We start from the raw sequence: 20,543 nt of genomic DNA on the forward strand, positions 1-20,543 counted from the left end.
CATGCTTAAGTTTTTACTCAGTGTTGTAACCCTATCTTCTCCAAAAGTTATAATTTCTGCAAGTATTAAAAACTTGACAGTCAAGTGAGAAAGATAGTGAGAATAATTTGGATTTTTAAAAGAAATGGCATGGATACTTTTCTCTTCTAAATGTGCGTTGAATTTCATGTGCATATTTTAAAGCTGCTTTTACACCCCACTGACTTTTGTTGGCTTGTTTATTTATAGGGGACAGATAGTACACATTAATCAACATTGACAATAAACAACATCGATGTAAATGTGGTTAGCTCAACAGCTAATTTGAACCCGTAGCTTGATGCTAAAACTCAGTTTTGTACTGTGTTGAATAATTAAAAGAACTGAATGACTGAAACAGAAAATAACTGAAGGTAAATAAGGTAAATTATTTCCACGTTGGTGACGGGAGCGAGAAAAAGGACGACACTCGATTGTTGTGGCAGAATTTAATTTTCATCTGACACTTCATAGTTGTTCTAACAAATAAACTGACAGAATACTGTAAACACAGCAAACAGACAGAAAAGCTCAGTTCAAAAGGATAAAAAGATAAGAAACAACGCAAACAGCAATGCCAAGACTTTTAAAAAAGTGACCCCCACAATGCCTTTTGAAGTAAGTCCATCATATAATGACAACAAGTAACTATCATACAGGAGTCACACTGGTGTGAGAGAAGTGCTTTCTGTTGTTGAAGCATGATGGCGATCTATGATACTGCAGAAAGCCCTAATGTGAAGATACTGTATCAGTGGTAACCAAGATCCAAGTTATGAACACCACGACTGAGCGGACGCTCGTTATTTTCAGCGTTAACAGTGAGAAGAAAAAGTATCTAAAGGGTTTGTCTTTTTTTATATAGCAGCATAAAGAACATGACAAAATACAGAAATGCAACACAAAGTATACAGATACAGCAAAAAAATGTCACTTGGTACTTCTTGATCGAAAAACACATGAAATTAAACCATGAAGTTTCCACTTTAGCAAAACAAACAAACCAAAAGACAAATAAACACATTGTTTTTTTTTCATACAAACAACCAATAACACACTTGGCAAGTAGTCACACACTATTCCAAACACCAGGCGTCTATCAACTTCAAATGAGCAACAGTGTAATATTAATGCAGGAGTAAGGCCGTAAACCAGACCAATCATTTTTTATTCTTTTTAAACTTGTTCAGTGTCAGAATGCGTCTTTGCTGCCATCTTGTGACCGTCTTTGAGATTATTCAGTCAAGATTTTCACTATGCAGCTGCTTATGAATATCCTGTTCTTAGGATTCAAAGTTCTTTATCGACCTTGGAAATAGCTTGACATTCAAGGTCCACTTAATGCCTGTTGCTGAAGCTCTCAACTATATCACATGGTCTTCATCAGCGGATGAGGCCTGCTCAGTTGTCATGGAGATGGATCTGTTGACATGCGAGCTCTGTAGCTGTTATGATTTCATCCACAGCACTTTTAAGACTTCTTGTCCATATTGACTTAAAATTTAAGTGAATTTTATGCACGTCAACAGATCTGTCTCCATGACAACAGAGCAAACTCCAATCAGCTGATAACAGATGACATGATACGAATGTATGAAAACTAGTTAGAGGACCTTGACTTGAGAATATTCAAACTAGCGTATTCCTATGTTTTCTCATTTACTTGCTTGTGTACACTTTTAACATTCTTTAATAATGTAAAGTTTTAAAATACATTTAAAATTTGTGTTTGACTGTCTGAAACTGTCATAATTATTTCAAAGGGAAAACATATTTTCAGTGCCACCTCATGAACACAATGTAGTCAGGGTTAAAAAAAAAAAAGCTGTATTGAACATGAAATGGCCCAATTGTTGTAATGTTCTAGATGGTTGTGGTGCTAAAATGTCCACTCATGCTCGCGATGAATGCACACATTATCATTTTTCCTTTTCAGCCTACGAAACTTGGCGAGTGGAGGCAGCATAACAGTTGCAGCCTTGAATTATTCCACAAAAAGCACCAATCACATTTATATAAACAGGATCATTTTACTCATAGAGGAAAAATACAGTATGCATTTCATTATTATAAAGGACAAGGCTGGAGATTTTTCTTATGGTCAACAAATCCCATGAAAAGACCAAAATCAACAATGAATCGATCCCACTAACAAGTATTTCCTGTGTAGCCTGATGCACCGTATTCCTGTGAGCCATAGAGCTCCATTAAAAACACAGCAACGAGCCACACAGTTGTTCTACATGACATGTTCTGTCATTACAGTGAACATGGGCACTGTAGTTTATTTCCCCATGTACACTGTCCTGCTGCTGCCACTTGCACTCTAAATATGTATTCATTCACAGCTGAAAATAGTCCCAAACAAATACACTATTTACTCCTGTTTGAGTGACGTTTGCTAGAAACTGCAGTGCCCAGGTGTTTGTGGAAATTACTGAGCCTTTTTTAAACATGAAACATTTTTGTGATGCCTTTTTAAAATTATTGTCTTCAGTAGGAACAAAATGAGCCTGAGTGCCACAGAGAGGTCCGCTCGAGGGTTTTGACGAATCACTGCTTTGTCTCACCTCAGTATGAAGACCTACACCGTCATGAAGACAGCGTCAGGTTAATCTCTAGTCAGAAATTTAAAATGAAGCAACTAAAAAGCACAGTTTGGTTTGAGTCTTCGACATGATGAATAGATACAACAACAAAAAACAAGAACACTCTTCAGTCTCAGACAGATCAAACTCACATTTCAGCGATACGATATTAGCAGCATTGAGTGCCATGACTTTTCAAATGATGCTGTAAAGAAAACAGTTTTCAATTGTTTTTTCCTCAAAATACTTAAGACATACAACACATAACACAAACAAGACCAATCAGATTTAAGTAAACACAGTCAACACTTTTCTTCATCTTTCTTCAAACACATTTAAAAGTCAACAAAATATGCTTTTCACTATTTCACTGTGAATTCACTTTAAATTTACTGTGAATTTGTGGACAGCATCTGCTGATGTACGGATATGCTAATGTGCACAATGTCTTTCAATCTTTTCCACAGGCTGGAAAACACTGCTGTGCTGTACTGCTGTTAGAAACTATTGGAAATGCAGCGATTCTGTCCGTATCTACAGTGCGTACACGACATGACGAGTGCGTGATTCTCAGTTCACATATCTACAATCCTCTACCTCAGTAAAGTCTCCGCATCATCTGTCTTCTCTAAAACACCAACTTGTGACTCCTCTGGAGAACAGCGCTCTTCCTGTTGACCCTGTGAGACTGGACACGGTGCGTCCATAAAGGTAGTGTAACCTGCTTCGCCTTCTCTTCTTCTTCTTCTTCCTCCTTTCTTTTCTCCTGCTGAGCTGAATTACATCCGTCAGCCAGACAGTCACAGAGCAGACACTTTGACGATGTTGGTGCCGGCTGAGCTTGTTGTGGTCTGGATGCTTGGAGTTGCAGGGTGACTCGGGGGAGGGGGCGGCCTCCTCTGCGGGGGCCCGTGGAGGCCGTCGCCATCAGGGGTCAAAGCGGGGGGTGTTGGGAGGCTGATGATCGCTGTGGTGATCCGGCCGCCTTTGCAGTTGATCCTGCCGCTGTTATCGGTTTTCAGGTTGAGGTTCGAACGACTAGAGAAAAGAAAAATATTGGATATATAGAGAGACCTTATACAACTGTATAATGTAAATCTACCCGGACTATGTGCAGAATCAGTGAACACAGCATTTTAGTTGTAAATCCTGTAAAAAAAAACATGTTCAAACAATTCACATGCATTAATGTTTGAAACAACGCTGTTTACAAGATGTAAGAAGTACATTAACCCTTTCATGCATGAATTATGACAGCCTCAGTCAGGATTTTGACGAAGTGTTTTTATTTCTCTTTAGGCATGAAAAAAAATTTTTAACTTAATTTTTTTCAAATGTTCATTTCACACAAAGTTCTTCACATGTCCACTCGGGTGGACAGCATGCGTTTGAGTTTTCAACTGAAGAAATATGTATTTAACACACCAATGAATAAAATGGAAATTTTAACAATTGTATTACTCCTTAGTTGTTACTTGATGTTACCAAATTTTATTTACCTGCAAGGGTCTCCTACTATAGAAGGATTGGCAAGGTATTCCTGAGCTGCTCAGCGTTTCTGGCCTTCCGTTGGCCATCTTGGTTTTGAGACATTTGTGTTGCGCTTACAATGGCTGGCCAGTGGGTGGCAGTGTATGGGATGACGCACTAGCGTCCACTGTGGTGGTTGATGTGCAACTACACCATTAAAACCCATGCATATACAAGAAAACAGCTTTTGAATAGCTGTCCACTGTAGTGACCACTATGCGTGAAAGGGTTATACACAAGAACACATCAAATTTGAGCCATTAACAAATAATAACAAACCTTGCAGGGCCCCTTAAATAAATATCCTGGACATTTCCTCTATTGCTGCATATGAAGTAACCCAGACATCCATTGGTATGATCACTTTGCACGTCATTTTCTAATCTATTACTGTTTGTTATAAATCAAGTGAAAGTTTGTTTGTTATTAGTTAACATTTTAATAAGTGAATCATTATTATTTATGTTCAGGCAACATATTATTAGCTAATACATTTGATTCATTTGCAAATTGAGGGAGACTATGTCAAAATATAAACAGACTATATTGTTTATTGTATGTTCCTACAGTCCCCTCTAGTGACTGTTTTGGATATTACACACATTTTACCTGTTTAAAGGGTCAGTTTGTCCCAATTACTAAAGACATTTGTCTTTTCTCTACCTCTAGTTGTATCCAGCTTTGCACATAGTTTCAGTTTTATCGGCTGAGGTTTTCAGATGTCTGAGATTTCAGTCAGCTGCCTCCAACAAAAGGAAGTGAATGTAATTTTGTTTGTTTGGTGCTCAAAGCATTTAAAATCAGCAAATTATCTTTCAAGAAACCATGTCCTGCTTACTCTGGATAATCCACAGACCTCACTGTCATTTGTCAGAGAAAATATGATTTTCTCTAAATGCACAGACGACCTGGAGTCACAAGAGGTATGCTGACACGTTTTTTATACAGGGCTCAATGTGTCTTGTTTTAATTTCATAAATCTTTTCCTCATTCAAAGGAGGGTAGACAAGCAGACATTGCCCATCCTCTGACGTCCATTGAATAAACTCACAATAATAATCTAATGATGTATTGAGTACTTTTACTTTTAATACTTATGCTTACATACTTTTAATTGAGTAATATTTTCAATTGCAGGACTTTGTGGTATTAGTACTTTCACTAAAGTAAAGGACCTTCCTCCACTGCTGTTGTACACCACTCGGATCAAGTGAGAAAATATGCCTTTGGCTATTGCCTATAATTTGGTTGAACTGACCCTTTAAATTGAAATATTGTGGGCAGCTAAATTATAAACTACTTTCCTCTCACACAGCTCTCATTCAGCTGACAGCCTGGATGCCTCTGATGCAGCAGTGTGTTTCTGCTGTCCTTTAGTTTTACCTGGCCGTGTGTGATGGAGGGTCACCACACTGTATGTGGATGGCACTGAGCTCCTGCAGGGGGCCCTGGTGTGTGGAGGGCAGGCTGGTGTTGGGCAAAGGAGTGTTTCTTTTTACCCTGCGGCCACAGCAGGTACCCGCAGAGCTGTCGTGGCTAGATATAGAAGGGCTACGTGATGCGTAGGTCTGTAGCGCTGTTTCTAAACAATTCTGCTCGTACATCTGTTCGTCCACAAACTCATGAGCCTGGAGAGAAGAAACAGGACGGTGGTTCAAATATACAGGCAGGGATTGCTGCAGAGAGGGGAAAACAGAATGTGGGGTAAATAAAAGACAGACTCATGGGACGTGATGCCTTGAGTGATAAATCATTACTAATTTTATAAATAAATATGCCAAAGAAAGATAATTAATACTAATTATAATATAGTAAAATATTATAATAGTAAAACTGTCATTCACAAACTCACACACATGGCCCATTTATTATGTGTTGACTGGAGAGTGGATCCAATGTTACTGTTTTATGCACATCGACGGTTTTTGACACCAAAACTTTTCGTGAATCAGGAGCTCTGTGTCAAATCACTGTGTGCAGGCTCGGGATTTACTACATGCACAAGTCTTTGTTTCTTGCTTCCGACTGATGTTGAAGCACAGAATCGATGAGAGTGAAAACAGTACTGGCACAGCGATAGACATCTTTGACAGCAATAAAACTCCCTACAAGTTTAACTACACACCCACACCGTTTGTGTTACGACTAACAATGGCATACAGGTGTGTAAAATAAGCTTGGCCAGCTCAGAAAAGTATATAGAGGTTTAAATGTCATACTAATGCATCTAAAATACCTCAGAGCAATACACATCTTTTCAAGCTGGATTCTTGAAGCTAAAAGTGTCTGAATCAAAGACAGAGAAGTGTTCAGGTGTACCCACAGTGGTTTTCTCCAGACATTGCAGTAGATGGTGGTGTTGGCTCTCTAACAGAGAGAGGGACTTAGTCAGCTTCTGCTCATCCTCTTCTGTATCCTTAGTAAGCCACACGCACACACACACACACACACACACACACACACACACACACACACACACATGCACGCATGCACGCACGCACACACACACACACACACACACACACACACACACACACACACAAAATTGATGAATGTTGACAAAGTACACTGTTGGTATATCCTCGTCACTCATTAGAGAGCCTGGTGCTGAAACGACTCTCTGATATGAACTTTGTCATCAGTAATGAAAAGTCGGTGATGCTTTCGTTCTGCTTCGTGTCGCCCATTTTAAACTGAACTATCTTTGTTCATGCGTGATGATTTCACTCTCGTTCCCATTACGAGCAGGTAGCCAACGACTCCTGCTGTTTGCTTTCAAATCACTTACTAGCCATTTAGTTATATAATGGACCACATTTCTGCTTGGTGTGAATTGATCCCTCAGCCTTGGGTCTGCCTTGGCAAGTGATTTGTTTATAATTAATTTTCTCTATTGTGCATCTTTTGTGCCATTAATACTGTTATTTTCTTTGGTTTGGTTCCTTGTGTTAGCAGGCTGCAAAATAACTCCCCAGTTTATTGAACTAATAAAATATAAATTCTCAAACAGTGTTGTTGCCAGCTCCCTTACTTATCTAAGAAGGTACCACTGGGCGTTATGTGATGCTCCAGGCAGCTGAACAGTTATTGATGTACGAAGCTTCAGAAACAGGAAAAACAGAAGAGTTAAGAAAAACAGAAACAGAAACTTATGGAACCATTTTTTTTGGTATTTCTCCAAACGGGACTTGGTTTCAAAGCTCAGGCTCCAATATAGCTTAGTCTCAAAGTAATCACAATTGCCAAAAACATGAAAACTGAAAACAAATTAATTCTCTCCCCACAGCGCTCATTGTTACTCAAAGGATTTGGGTGGGTGGCGATCCAGCCCAAGGACTCTCATTCAGATTCCAGACACATGAACAATACAGAGATGTGGGCACGAGAACACAACGCCTTCTGATGCCTCAATGTGTGGATTTGCCCTCTGGTAGAGGCCCTATCTATAGATTGAGACCTGCGTCAAGGTTCAAAGTTATTTTCAAGGACACAAAGAAGCTGATTTGATACAGTCTGTCTGAAATGTGACCCTGATAGGTTAAACTCACTGAAAATGTTTTTCTTACCTTAACATCTTAAAAATATGATATGAATCTAATTTGAATGTAATGTAATGTCATTTTATACCGCATAATAGATAGAAACTGTGACATAGACACACTTCTGAAACTTCAAGTCAATATTATACACAAAATTACGAGATGGGGAAGTCTTTTTTTGGCTCACCCAGTGAATTAAATACCTGACAAATCAAGGTACCTGTATCCAGGGCTGTATTAGCTGCATCTCCCAGAGCTTGGACATTACAGTCATAGATCCATCATCTTTGATTTTACATGCCTTGTATCGACTAAAATAAAGGAGATCTTTCTTTGTTGTGAGAAATCATGTTTCTTGTTTTATAGCTGCCTGACACCTGCCCCCCCCCTCTCCATCCGGTGAGTTTGTACTTTCAACATCCTTTCTAAAAACACATTTTATGAGCGGATCTGTGACTGAAATGTGCGACTTCCAGGAGATATTCATGCAGGACTTTCATATGAAGTATACGGTCCTGGATCAGTGTTATTCATCAGATAGATGTTGTTAAGTAAATGTGCACTGTAAAATCCCATATTGCCAGTAATCAGTCCTCTTCATTGATTTGCAGCATTACCCATAATAAGAAACAACATATTTCTATTTTCTCAGGACATGTATCACTGAATGTTATGGAAACATGCTACAGTTACAAGATAATCTGACTGAACTGCCATTTCATTGATTCATCCAATTCTGGAGCTGTTATTTCTGCAAGTCAACTTAAAACAATCTATTAGGGGTGGGTGAAACGATGATATATACCGTGAGATGATATACATTTGTGCCGTGTCATACTATGTAGGGTAGTGCGGCAATGCTGCAAATCAATGAGCAGAGCTGCCTTATGGTCATACTGGATTTGTACATGATTTCTGATGTGATGAATAACTTTTATTTGTCATTTCATCATTTAATTAGCTGTCAAACACAGACAATCCCATCTGGCTATTTTTCTGTCCACAGTTTCTCAATTGATTTTCCAGAAATTGTACATTGACATGTCGATATAGTAAGACATAAACCGTGATACAGGATTTTTATCTGTGTTGTAGCTGTGTTGATCTCATCTACATTTGTTACCATTTTTGTGGCAATTTGTCGACTGCCATTTTCCAAGTATTACCGCGGGAACGTGAAACTGAAAAAGACCAGAACTTCTAATCCAACTGTAGGTTGTGAGAGAACCAGTCATTTTGTCATATATCTCCCACCCCAGACTCACGCAGGACTACTGACTGACTGACAGCAGTGACACCACCATAATTTGATACGCCAGGACTCTGGCAGCTTCATCACACACACGCAGAGGGATGGGGGTCGCTCAGCACTCACAGATGGCATTTATATGATAATTCTAACCACTTCCAGACACCCATGAGCTTTCACACTGGACTCGATTAGATCCAAATGGATTTTAGTAACCATCTGCAAGGATGGGGACTGTGTCACTGAAAGCAAGAGTGATGGACTGGATGGGAAGGATATAGGCAATTTGCTCATGCATTACCAAACACATTTTTCCACGGTGGTGACAAGTAAAAAAAGGGAAGAGTAAAAAGTGGAGGAGAACACGGTGGTGGATGCTTGCTTTAAAAAGTAAAAAAGTTGCTGATGTCTCCAACTGGACATAAAGAGAAGGACATTTGCTTTCTTGTTGCGAGTTAGAGGAGAAGATCGACACCTCATGTCAGTGTTAAGTAAAGCAACGAGCTAGAGGAAGGGGGTAATTATCTTAGCTTAGCATAAAAAATGAACGCAAGGGGAAAGAGCTAGCCTGGCTATGTCCAGTGTTCAAAAATACCCTCAAGTTAGTCTCTAAGTTCTACTAATTAGCACACTGTATCTAATTTGTTTAATCCATACAGAAACAGAAATATGAAAATGACAACTTGTGTTTGTGTACATTTTATTAGTGAGCTAGTGACAGGTGCTGGTGGGCATATTTTTGAACTTTGAAGAAAGCCATGCTAGCTGTGTCTCCAGTCTGTATGCTAAACTACGCTAATTACCTCGCTTTGGTTCTATACTTAGCACACAAACATGAGAGTGGTATCAATCTCAAATACGCATAAGCTTACGGCACAAGTTAGCGGCCAGCTGGTGATGAAATGGAGCATTTAGCAGCTGAAGCCACAAAAATCTAGATTTAAGGTATGGTGACGATGAAAGACAAGAGCATAACAACAGTTGTCTGAAATCATATCAAGGAGGAAAGACAGAAACATTTTGTCCCTTTGCAGGAACAGGAGTCTGGGTGGGTGTGGGATTTAAGTCCTCCGCTGTCTCATTGTTCACTGGAGCAGTTTTGAAGTTTTCTTTTAATGCACTAACCATCTAATGATCACCAAGACCGACACAACAAGCAAGAACAGTAAAAACAACCTCTGTTGTCTGACTTTGCCAGCTTTATAAACATGGATTAAATCAAGTCCAGTACTAAAAGGCGACTAAGAAAAGTATTTTGTGTGATTACACTGATAACGCCTGCATGGAGGATTATTGTCATCACCCTTGCCCTGTATAACAACGAAAATGTAATGACTCCAACTTCTGCTGCTCTTTTACAGCCTCTAAATGACTTCTAAATCGTCCTTTGGTTAACGATGGCAGTAATTGTTTGTCATTGTGTGTGTGTGTGTGTGTGTGTGTGTGTGTGTGTGTGTACTGCGGACGTGAAGTTGCTGCTTCCAAACTATTGAGTTGCAGTGAACTGAAATAATTAGCAGAAGGGTGTTTGACAAGGAACAATATGATTAACCTCTCATAACGAATTACAATCTGCTGACATTTCACGTCATTTTTAATGAACACATTTGACATGACTTCCCAGTAATCATCGCGCCCACTTTTTGCTGTTGGCGGTTCTGTGTGTTCAGTGTTCAGGGGGGTCAGAGGTCTTTCTCACCGTCAGCTCCAGCAGGTCGTTGAGCAGTCCGTTGTGCTTGCTCTGGAGGAAGGCGTTGGCGCTGCCAGACTTGGATATTCTTATCCTGGCCAGTCTGGCTTTCTGGGCGTGGGAAGAAGAAGAGGTCACAGCATCAGACAGGGTGGGCGGAGGTCACAGAAGATGACTAATACTTTGTTTAATGGTAAGAGTCTGCCACCCAAGCTCTGTAGTAATCTTCACAGCTACTACTGTACTGCATAGAGACAGTATGTATGAGAACACAACTCTGTAGAACTTATTCTGTCTGCATTATGCTACCCACCAACATAAAATACACTAAATGACCAAAGGTATGTGGACACCCAAACATTACACCCATATGTGATTATTCAACCTCTCATTCCAAAACTATGGGCATTAATATGCTGCCATAACAGCCTCCACCCTTTTGAGAGGAGCAGCAGTGATGTTGGGGGATAAGGCCTGGCTCGCAACTCCAATCCAGTTCATCCCAAAAGGTGTTGGATAGGGTTGAGGTCATGGCTCTGTGCAGACCAGGCAAGTTATTCCACACCAAACTGAGAAAAACAATTATTTATGGACCTTGTTTGTGAGCAAGAGCATTGTCATGTTGAAACAGAAAAGGGCCTTCCCCAAACTGTTGCCTTGGGGGTTATTTATAACTAAGATGCCTATCCCAAGCCATGAAAAACAGCCCCAGACCAAAGGTACACAAGAATATGAGGACTAACAGCTGAAACAGCTTGACCATTAATCAGTTAGTCTATCAACATGATTATCAATTTTTTTTTTAGTAAAAATACACATTATTTAATAACATTTTCTAGTTCTAGCTTTTACAAAGTGAGGACATTCTGCCTTTCTTTGTCTTGTGTTTTAGGAAACAGAAAATATTTGGGGTTTTGGACAGTTGGTCGCACAAAACAAGACGTTTGAAGACCTTGGAATTTCAAAACTTGTGATGGACATTTTTCACAATTGTACGGCATTTTACACAACAATTTTAAACAACCAATTGATTAATCGTCAAAGAAGGATGAAAGGATCCAGATAAACAATGAAGAATGTTTATTCCACTTTTGACATTAAAAGGATGAGTGAAGGGGTGCCCCTGCAGCTGACATGGTAGAGTGCGTACCACAGGGCTGAGTCCTTACTGCAGTGGCCCAGGACCTATGCTGCACGTCAACCCCTCTCTCTCCTCTGCTCTCCATGTGAAAAATCAGCCTTTAACTTTTTACACTTACATCCTCCCCTCTGTCTACAATGAGCTGTAGCAAAAAGATAAATGTGATAAGCCCTCCAAACTCCTCGAAAAGATGGATGTGATAACTGAGGAGAGCGAGAGAGACAGAGAGAGACAGACAGGAAATGAGAGAGCAATCGTATCTGGAATTTCTTAAAATGAAGAGGATATTGGGACGACTCTATACGATATACCGGTGCCTCAAGTGCTTCTGGACACGTAAGGTGAGATTTTCTTTAACCTTGTCCTGCTGCTCTCTCTCTTCTCGATAAAAGCATTTCAGAAACAGGAGACGGGCAGAGCAATATCTGCTTCCCAGACGTGAATCAAAAGTAATGGAATTAGTTTGGATGCTTCCGAAGCATGAAGGTGTGAGGAATGCTGGAGACTGAGATGTAATAATAATGACTGTGTATGTACGTGCGCAGTGTGTGAAATGTGGAGTAAGAATGGGGGGGGATCTTTCTTTCTTTCTTTCTTTCTTTCTACGTAGCTTCAGTTAAAGAGTGACTGAATTTGAAAGAGAAAGCGCTGTCGTGTGCTGGCTGCTTTTCATTTTGATCAAAAGCTCTACTTGACACAAGGAAAGCAAAAAAATATGAAAGGATAACTAACTCTGATCCTACTGTAAGTGCAAGAGCATTGCAATTAGTTGCACTGATGCGACGATGAGTATTTTAGTCTTCTCTGATGGTCCATTGAGCCCAAATGGTTGTCTGAGGAGCCTTTTAATCTGAACTGATGAAATTCTGAATTTCTTTAAAAGGTCGGAGATGTGAGCAGCTTTTGAGACACAAGATTTAATTCACAAGACCAATACCAAGTCCAAGTCTTACATTTAAAGGATAATGCTTATGTTTAATCTTTAATTTTCCCTTTTGTCAAAAACCGTATAAAAAAAATCAAAAGCAACAATGTTTTAGTTTGTCCCTCTCAATACCTTATGAGTTGTCTCCCCTTTCTGTGGCTCTAAGCCACAAGCCCATTCATTCCTACTGAAGAGGTACATTTTTTAAAGGCATATATCCCTACTTTTAGCCCCTAGTATGTGTTAAGCTCCAAAGATGCTGGATCACACATTTCCCATAATGCAACCAAAGTTCCCTGCCTGGTAATTTTGCTCTTCTTTCAAACCCCATGCCTCCTGTTTGTAACGCAGGCTTTCTGTTATAACTTTGTCTCGCTGCCCAACCCTGATGACTTTAGAAAGTGCCAAAAGACATTATGCAACTTTTTGAATGCAAGTGCAACTCTGTGTCTCACTGATGTGTTTTTAAAAGTTTTTGAACAACACTTGAGGGTGATGAGGAAGTTGTGTGTTAATGTTCATATTACTGTGTGCTGACCAAATATTTGGATAAAGTGTAGTTTGACGCTTTGGCAACATTGTTTTTGAAACTTTTATGCCAATAAAGCCTTTTGAATTGAATTGAATTGAAGTACTTCATGGCTGGAGAACTTCTCTGAGGTAAATTACACTAAAATTAGAGTCTGTTCAAAGACAGTCCTGATGGGCCTCCTCAGCACTCTGTCCAAATCCCAGATATGATGGATTTTTGTGATTTTGCTATTTTTTTTCTTTTCATCTGTGGTCTTGACTGAACAAATCCAGCCTATGTGCTCCAAATTACCTCCCAAAGCCTGACAGTCATCAGACTGCAGCAGTATGGGGAAAAAGGCACGAAATGTTCACTAAGTGAGCCTTGAAACTACTGCATATAGAGACCTTTTCCTCTTTCTTTTTTTCTTCCGTTTACCCCAATCAGCCTCTCTCCTTCAGACTTTCTCCCTCTGCTTTCTCTCACCGCCTCCTTTGTGTGTTCTTCGTCTCTCTCCTCTCTTGTCCGACCTCTTCCTCTCTTTCCTCTCTTACTCCTGTCGTCCTGTTTTGCCCTCACGTCTCCGGTCTGGGTCTCCTTTTCCCCCCCGTCTTCTCAACAACTTGCCATCTCTCAGTGTGGCTCCACTTGACTTTGCTGTCCCATTACCGGTATGACCTCAGTCCATTTACTGCTTTGACACTCACCGACACTGTGATGGCGACTATGCTGCAGCTCTGAGCTGTGCAGGAATAAAAAAAAAGAAACCTGTCGTCTTCCGGGGAAGTCTGTCTTCTTTTTGACCTATCAGGGAATTAGGCACATTTGTATCAGGGGTTGTTTCTCTGGCTAGCTATGACCCCCTGTGGGTGACTGAACGTGAAGAGGAGACCCCGTACTCTACACTGAGCCCACACACACACACACACACACACACACTACAGTAGTTAGTAGGGAACCACTATCATTTAATCCAATTTAGATTCTCTACTTTCTATTTTCTGACTGCGAAGCTACAATGGGTACATGAGAGGACCTTTTTGTCAAGTCAAACCCCCAGATGACTACATAATTGTAATGGGAGCCTGGAGCAGCCTGTTGTTAGAGAAGAATGAAGACGAATGAGACCGAGAGAGGAAGGGAAGGCCAGGAGAGATGAAGCAATAGAAGGAGGGAGAACGGATGAACAGGGTTAACATAAAACAGATCTCCATGTTTCCCTCTCCAGCACATATGGCTATAGTAGGGTACTTCAAGTCAAGTCAGGGCAATTTTATTTAAATAGCCCAATTTGCCTCAGGGGGCTTTACAACAGCCTCTGTCCCCTCCCCCCCCCAAAAAAAACTCTTTTAATGGGGAAAAAATGGAAGAGGGTATTTCTGGTGAATAAAAATAGCTCACGGGTGCACAGTATGTCTTGGTGGCTTGGTACCGTTTTATAGTTGTGGGCAATTACCAGAGAAATACAAGGTGAGAACAGAAAATGACACAGACAGTCCAGCAAAGCACCTACAAGATGTGCTGTACTTTCCTGGGTTGGCAAATCATTTGTACTGTGCAAGAAGATAACACAGAATTTAGAGCTGTACATAATTATACTGTCATATTGTGACAAAGATGCACCTTTCTGTAGATTTAATTGCTTAGGTATTTTGTATTTCCTTTGGGGTGACTAGAGTTCTGTCTATTTCAGTAACTGTTCTGTAGCTTTTAATTATAGATTAAAGTAAAGTAGATTAGATTATAGATTATAGATATAGTTTTTATTGTTTTTTTTTTATCTCTTTAAGAACTGCTCCACTGTGTTGGCTTAAAAGCTGCGGCTCTACCTGCTGTTTCTAAGGTCAAGAATGAACTTTGAATTTCAGCATTTAAAATTGTCTTTTATCGATATTTTTATACTAACAATGGATCAGGTGACTGCTTGTATATGGAAGAGGTTGCTCAAAGGGACAAACCTACAGAGAGTTATCACCAGACTGCACTTCCCCTGAGCTTTATAGCGTCTTTCAGCTCATTGTTTTGATTTTATGTTACTGTTTTGATTCACTCTCACTGCTCTCAGCAGTGTTGTTTTCAGTATAAACAGGCATCTGTTTTCAGAAAATAAAAAAAGTAAACTAAAAATCTACTGTACACTACCTGCCCAGCACCAAACTACAGACTGACAAAGTTAGCAAGTAAACTGGCTGATGAACACAGTGGAGCATTAAAGATATTCAGAGTCAGACATTTCTCTTAGGAGTTGGTGGGGACCAAAAACAGACATACAAGGTGAGTGAATATTGTTGTTACATTTATCAGGTGTCAAGAAACACGACTCTAAACGAATGATAATGTTGCATCATTACAGCTGGATGTGTAAATAAGCAACGGTTTGCTAACAAATTCCTCACATCAACTTAAAACGGGATAATTTGTTTGTTTCCGCTGCCCCCTGGTGGCCAAAAAAAAGAAATCAGTTAATGCAGGTTTAAACTATGAATGAAAAGTCCTTTAAGTGTTCAGAAAACACAGTTTAACGAACATCTACAATTCCATGACAACAGGGCAAACCCCGTCTGCTGGTGAATGTCACATGATAACATAGAAAGCTCCAGAATGACTGCTAAATGTAAATGCTAAATGTCACCGCCCCATCTATGTACATGACTGATTCAAAGAACAATACTAGGGATTATTGTCTAATATAACAGTGTTGGTCTTAAAAATGTTGATATTGGTGGGTCAGTGTCTTCCATTTCCAGTCCCCCCATGACTGCAGCAAAAACCCCACAATAAAAAGTAATTTCTTTTTAATTTCATTTAACAGCTCAATAATGCTTTTATGAATTAATTTCCCATTTAAAATTGTTATGTATCCCAGAGTTTCCCCTTTCACAAATTTAATGGGATGGATAAGCCCGAGGAGACGCTGACTCTGAAAGAACTTCATTAGTATTAGAGTTTTACTGGAGAGTTTTATTGTCCCGCTGTGGTCTAAAACATTTTACAACCATTGATAAGAATGAGGAAAGTAAAAAAAAACTCCTTCAGGAGAAATCCTCAGAAATTTGTTGCTGTTTTTTTTTGTTCTGAATTAGTTAAACTCATTAAAACATTTTGTCTTGTCCTATATTTGAATGTTAGAACATCTGTGACACCAATCAGCAAATAATGTCCTTAGCATATTTAAATGATTTTGTCTGACTTTGTAAATCAACAGCTTCCTGAGATCTTATTCACACAGATTCACGCGACCAGCTTGAACTGCAATTGGTGCAGTTTGCTACATTAGAAATTATGCTGCCAGGTTGCTAACACTTTCTTTTGGCTTCCTTTATATTGTAATGGGTTTAGCCTATTTAGCTGTTTAAATAAAGTGTAATTAAAGTAATTACACTACTCATTACTTTACTTTTGAAATACTCTAAAACTGATACAAGTCTGTGTTAAAAAAGATGGAAAAACATGGACACAAAATAAGCATTATTTTTTTTTTTTTACATTAACTAACATCATCTTTTGTCCAAAGTGACTTACATTAAGTGCCTTCAAACACAAAAGGAACTATTTTAACTATGCAGACTGACTGTCTCTAAAGTAAACTATTACTATCAATACATGTAAAATAAAACCTAAAATATCAATAAATCTTTACCCTTTAAAAAAGCACCCAGTCTGCATTTCTGTTCTTCAACTAATTTTGCTCTCTCTCTCTCTCTGTCTGCCTCAGCACTGTCCGTCTCCCCTGCTCCCTCAGTAGCTGTTGCTAGGCAACACTTAATTCATGCCCACATAAACATACTGATCTCAAAACAATATTCAATAGTCAATGAAGAGATAACTAAAAACAACTTTTAAAAGTGCCATGGAACAATTTATATAGAAATCTTATTTGCTATGAAGGTTACAACATATTCACTTCAACTGAAATAATTCAAACAATAATAACTCTACTTCAATAGCGGGAAACTTCAATGCATTATCCATCAGTTTCCATCCATCACATGCACATATATATCTACATATATATATATATATATATATATATATATATATATATATATATATGTATATATATATATATGTATATATATATGTCACACTGCTTACTGGTAAAATGGATTTTCCTCATAATTTAGCTTGACGAGAGGCAAACTGGACCACATGAAGGTGTAAAGTTCACTCCATTTTGTTTGAAACGGAAAAGAAAACTCCATTTTACTTCTGCTGATTCAAAGCAATATATTAATGAGAAAACCAGCCACCTATGATCCTTTTATCACTATGGAGTCAAACCAGACATTTCCCTCCTCAATTAGCTATCAGCAGCTGCTCCCTAACTTAATAGCACTCTTATCTAAACCCGTAGAAAGGTCAAGCCCACTGGGTGATTGTAGTGAGTGGATAACTAACATTTGGTACTTGGATTTTAAGTGTCTGTGTATGTGTGTGTGTGAGAAAGAGATAGGGAGTGTGTGTGTGCATGTGTGGAAAGACGATGAATAATGTGGGTCTAAATGGCACCATCACCTTTTTTTATTAAGTTTGTAAAATCTTTCCTCTGTCCTTTTCATAAAAAAAGAAACTAATCTGTCATCAAGATCTTTTATCCCGCTGTCATTATTTTAATGATCTGAAAAAAGACCTTCAAAATGTTTTTCAGGCAAAACCATTAGTATCCACCCACCCTCGTTTTTACTCAACACTTCCCATTCATTCTCATTAACTTAATAACATCTGATAATCCTGTGTACCACAGGCCCTTTGAAAATCAAGAGCATGCACTCCTAATGGTCAGGTATTATTGATGTATGTGCACACGCTCCAACACAAACACCCTTATTTAACCCTCGAACCTCCCTGCTGGAGCAGATGGGATGGCTAAAGACACTGACTTTTACCTTCTGAGCACGGCGTTTGTCTGCTCTCTGGTTCTGGTGGTAGATGCGACTGAAGTTGGAGACGATAACGGGGACGGGCAAAGCGATCACCAGCACACCGCTCAGGGAGCAGATGGAGCCGAAGATCTTCCCGGCAATCGTCTTTGGCACCATGTCTCCATACCTAGAAAGGAGACAGATGAGAAGAGGTTAGGTTAGTGTTAATATAGATACATCATGTTGGTAGATACATGGCTTAGGATACCCTAGGTATGTTTCCATCTAACTGTTTTTATACCTATTTTCAATTTGTGCATGAAAACTCGTGAGTTGAAATGTCAAATGCAAAAAATATTACAAAAAAAGTATTTGCACTTTGAATGAGGTTAAAAAAAGAGAGCAGAGAGTTTTTGAATGCACCTTGACATTGTGGGGCCCGCTTCTGCTACTGTAGATGAAGAATTCATTTTATGCTGCCTGCTATTCATTAGAAAGGTCCAACAATAAAGAATAAAATCAGTGGCGGTAACAGTGGGGGCCCACCATCTCAAATAGTGGCTGATGAAAAAACACCACATGTATCAGAATAGACAAATGAATTGTCATCATGTACATTCAAAGCTAACGATTAATTAAGTTAGTTATGTAATCTTGTAACATCCTTTTTATGACCTTGATGAAAGATGAGTTTCTTTAATAGGCAGTCAAAATGTCAGAAATTCACTTAAAACATACCATTATACAATTTTAATGGAAACATAATTACTTGCTGTACAAGACCATATACAACTACAGAGGTCTTAGAAGTAATTCCCTGATCTGACTCTGGCTGTGGCCGAAAACAATTGTTTGAATTTGAAAACAGGGGCCTACTTTTAAGGGCAGTTACAGTGAACCAAAATAAAATAATAAAAGTTGCTGGCCGTAAAACCAAAACAATGAGTTGAAAGATGCTGAAATGAGCTGAGCTGAGGGGAACAACTCCTAATTGCAATCAAATGATGATTCTCAGTAAGTTCGTCACTATGACCGCCCCCTCTCACATACAAATGGCAATTTGATCCATTGTTAATATGAAATACTTTTTTACATATTTTTTATTATATAGGTGATAGTGAATGAGTGAATAAAGGGGTGATTTGTCTTTGCTGCTTTCCTTTTCTTTGTTCCCCATTTTAATTCCTGTTGTTCTCTGCTGCTGCTTCCTTCAGGCTTCTGATAATTCGATTATACAGGTGAACGGCTGCTGTAACAGGTGGACAGAGGCAGAGAGATAGGACCACTGCTATCTACGCAGCTCAGACTGGGCATAACAAAGCCATGCCAGTGGGATCCAGGGCCAGCAAGAAGCCAAGGTCGACTCGATGGCCAAAGCTGTGGGCCATGATGGCGTGTAGCGGAACAAATTGATTTAAAAACACAGACTTCTTGGGCGAGCATGTAAGCGGGTGGGAAAATACACTGAAATTGTCTCCTGGAGAGGCTGCTGACATCAAGTTTAAGTAGTGTGATGTGAAGCAATGTTTGCTGGTGCACGATAAGTACCATTTTGAGAGAAAAACAGAGTAATTAGAAAATGGGGACGTCAACAAAAAGGAGTGAATATTGTACATGAGGGACTGTTCTTGTAGGTCCTCGACTGAGTGATTTCTTTAAGAGCCACTTAAAAGAACTAGGGTTTTGATTTTGATCCTCAAATTTTCCTTAAAACACTTGTGTTGTCCAAAGACCCTTTTTGTTCGCTTCCTCTCTGGCTATTTGGCCTCTTTGGCCTCTCGGAGTTTCCTCTCCACTGCGTTCTCGACACAATGAGACTCTTGACAGGTAAGCCCCATGTACTGTTGACCACTGCGCCACTTGAGGGCCGCTCTCTGCCCAGACATGGGTGGGTGCTGGCTTTCCACATTTCTGAGTGTTGTTTTTTTTTGGCCCAAAGCTCCCACACTCCATGCTGAAAAGCACTATAATCGCTAGACTTACCTCCTGCTTACTACCCACAAACTGAAGAGCTGGGGGATTATCACAAACCCAGCCTTCTGCTCTGCCTGAACAAATACGTGCAAGAGGGAAAGACGTGATGTTGTTCAAATCCTCTTTGAAAATTACTTTTTCTCTTCTTTTTTTTCCTTACAAAGTAGAGACGAGCACAGATGATGCAGACCACAATTAAGGACACAAATGAGTTGAACAGACTGCCATCCGACACGCTGTTCTGATTTATGACAAAGGATTGACTCGCGTTAACTCATCCCAGTGAAATAATATGGTCAAAGTCCAGCAAAAAATACCCTTAAATCCACAAGTTGGTGTATTGTGAAATAATTGTACAGCTCTCAATTGACCTTTCGCTAAACCCCTCTCCCGAGTAGCGATTGTCCAATCATAGCTTAACCTTCGTAGGTTCGGTAGGTCTGTCAACTTTGGATTTCAGATACTTGAAATGATAACTGAGATAACTGATCTTAAATTATACTGTACTGTACTGTA

General features: G+C 39.4%; 1 protein-coding gene across 1 annotated transcript in view; it reads right to left on the reverse strand.

Moving 5' to 3' along the window:
* Window positions 1-3,406: 3,406 nt before the first annotated feature.
* LOC139282784 (A-type voltage-gated potassium channel KCND3-like) overlaps window positions 3,407-20,543 on the reverse strand; it is a 65,278-nt gene continuing 48,141 nt past the window's right edge. Inside the window, exons 2-6 of the mRNA XM_070902665.1 lie at window positions 18,078-18,240; window positions 10,624-10,725; window positions 6,460-6,552; window positions 5,520-5,764; window positions 3,407-3,644 (exon numbers count right to left, since the gene is read on the reverse strand). Of these exons, the coding sequence (XP_070758766.1) occupies window positions 3,407-3,644; window positions 5,520-5,764; window positions 6,460-6,552; window positions 10,624-10,725; window positions 18,078-18,240 (841 nt within the window). The remainder of the gene's footprint in view (window positions 3,645-5,519; window positions 5,765-6,459; window positions 6,553-10,623; window positions 10,726-18,077; window positions 18,241-20,543) is intronic.

The sequence above is a fragment of the Enoplosus armatus genome, chromosome 3, assembly GCF_043641665.1.
Source record: "Enoplosus armatus isolate fEnoArm2 chromosome 3, fEnoArm2.hap1, whole genome shotgun sequence".
Lineage (NCBI taxonomy): Eukaryota > Metazoa > Chordata > Actinopteri > Centrarchiformes > Enoplosidae > Enoplosus > Enoplosus armatus.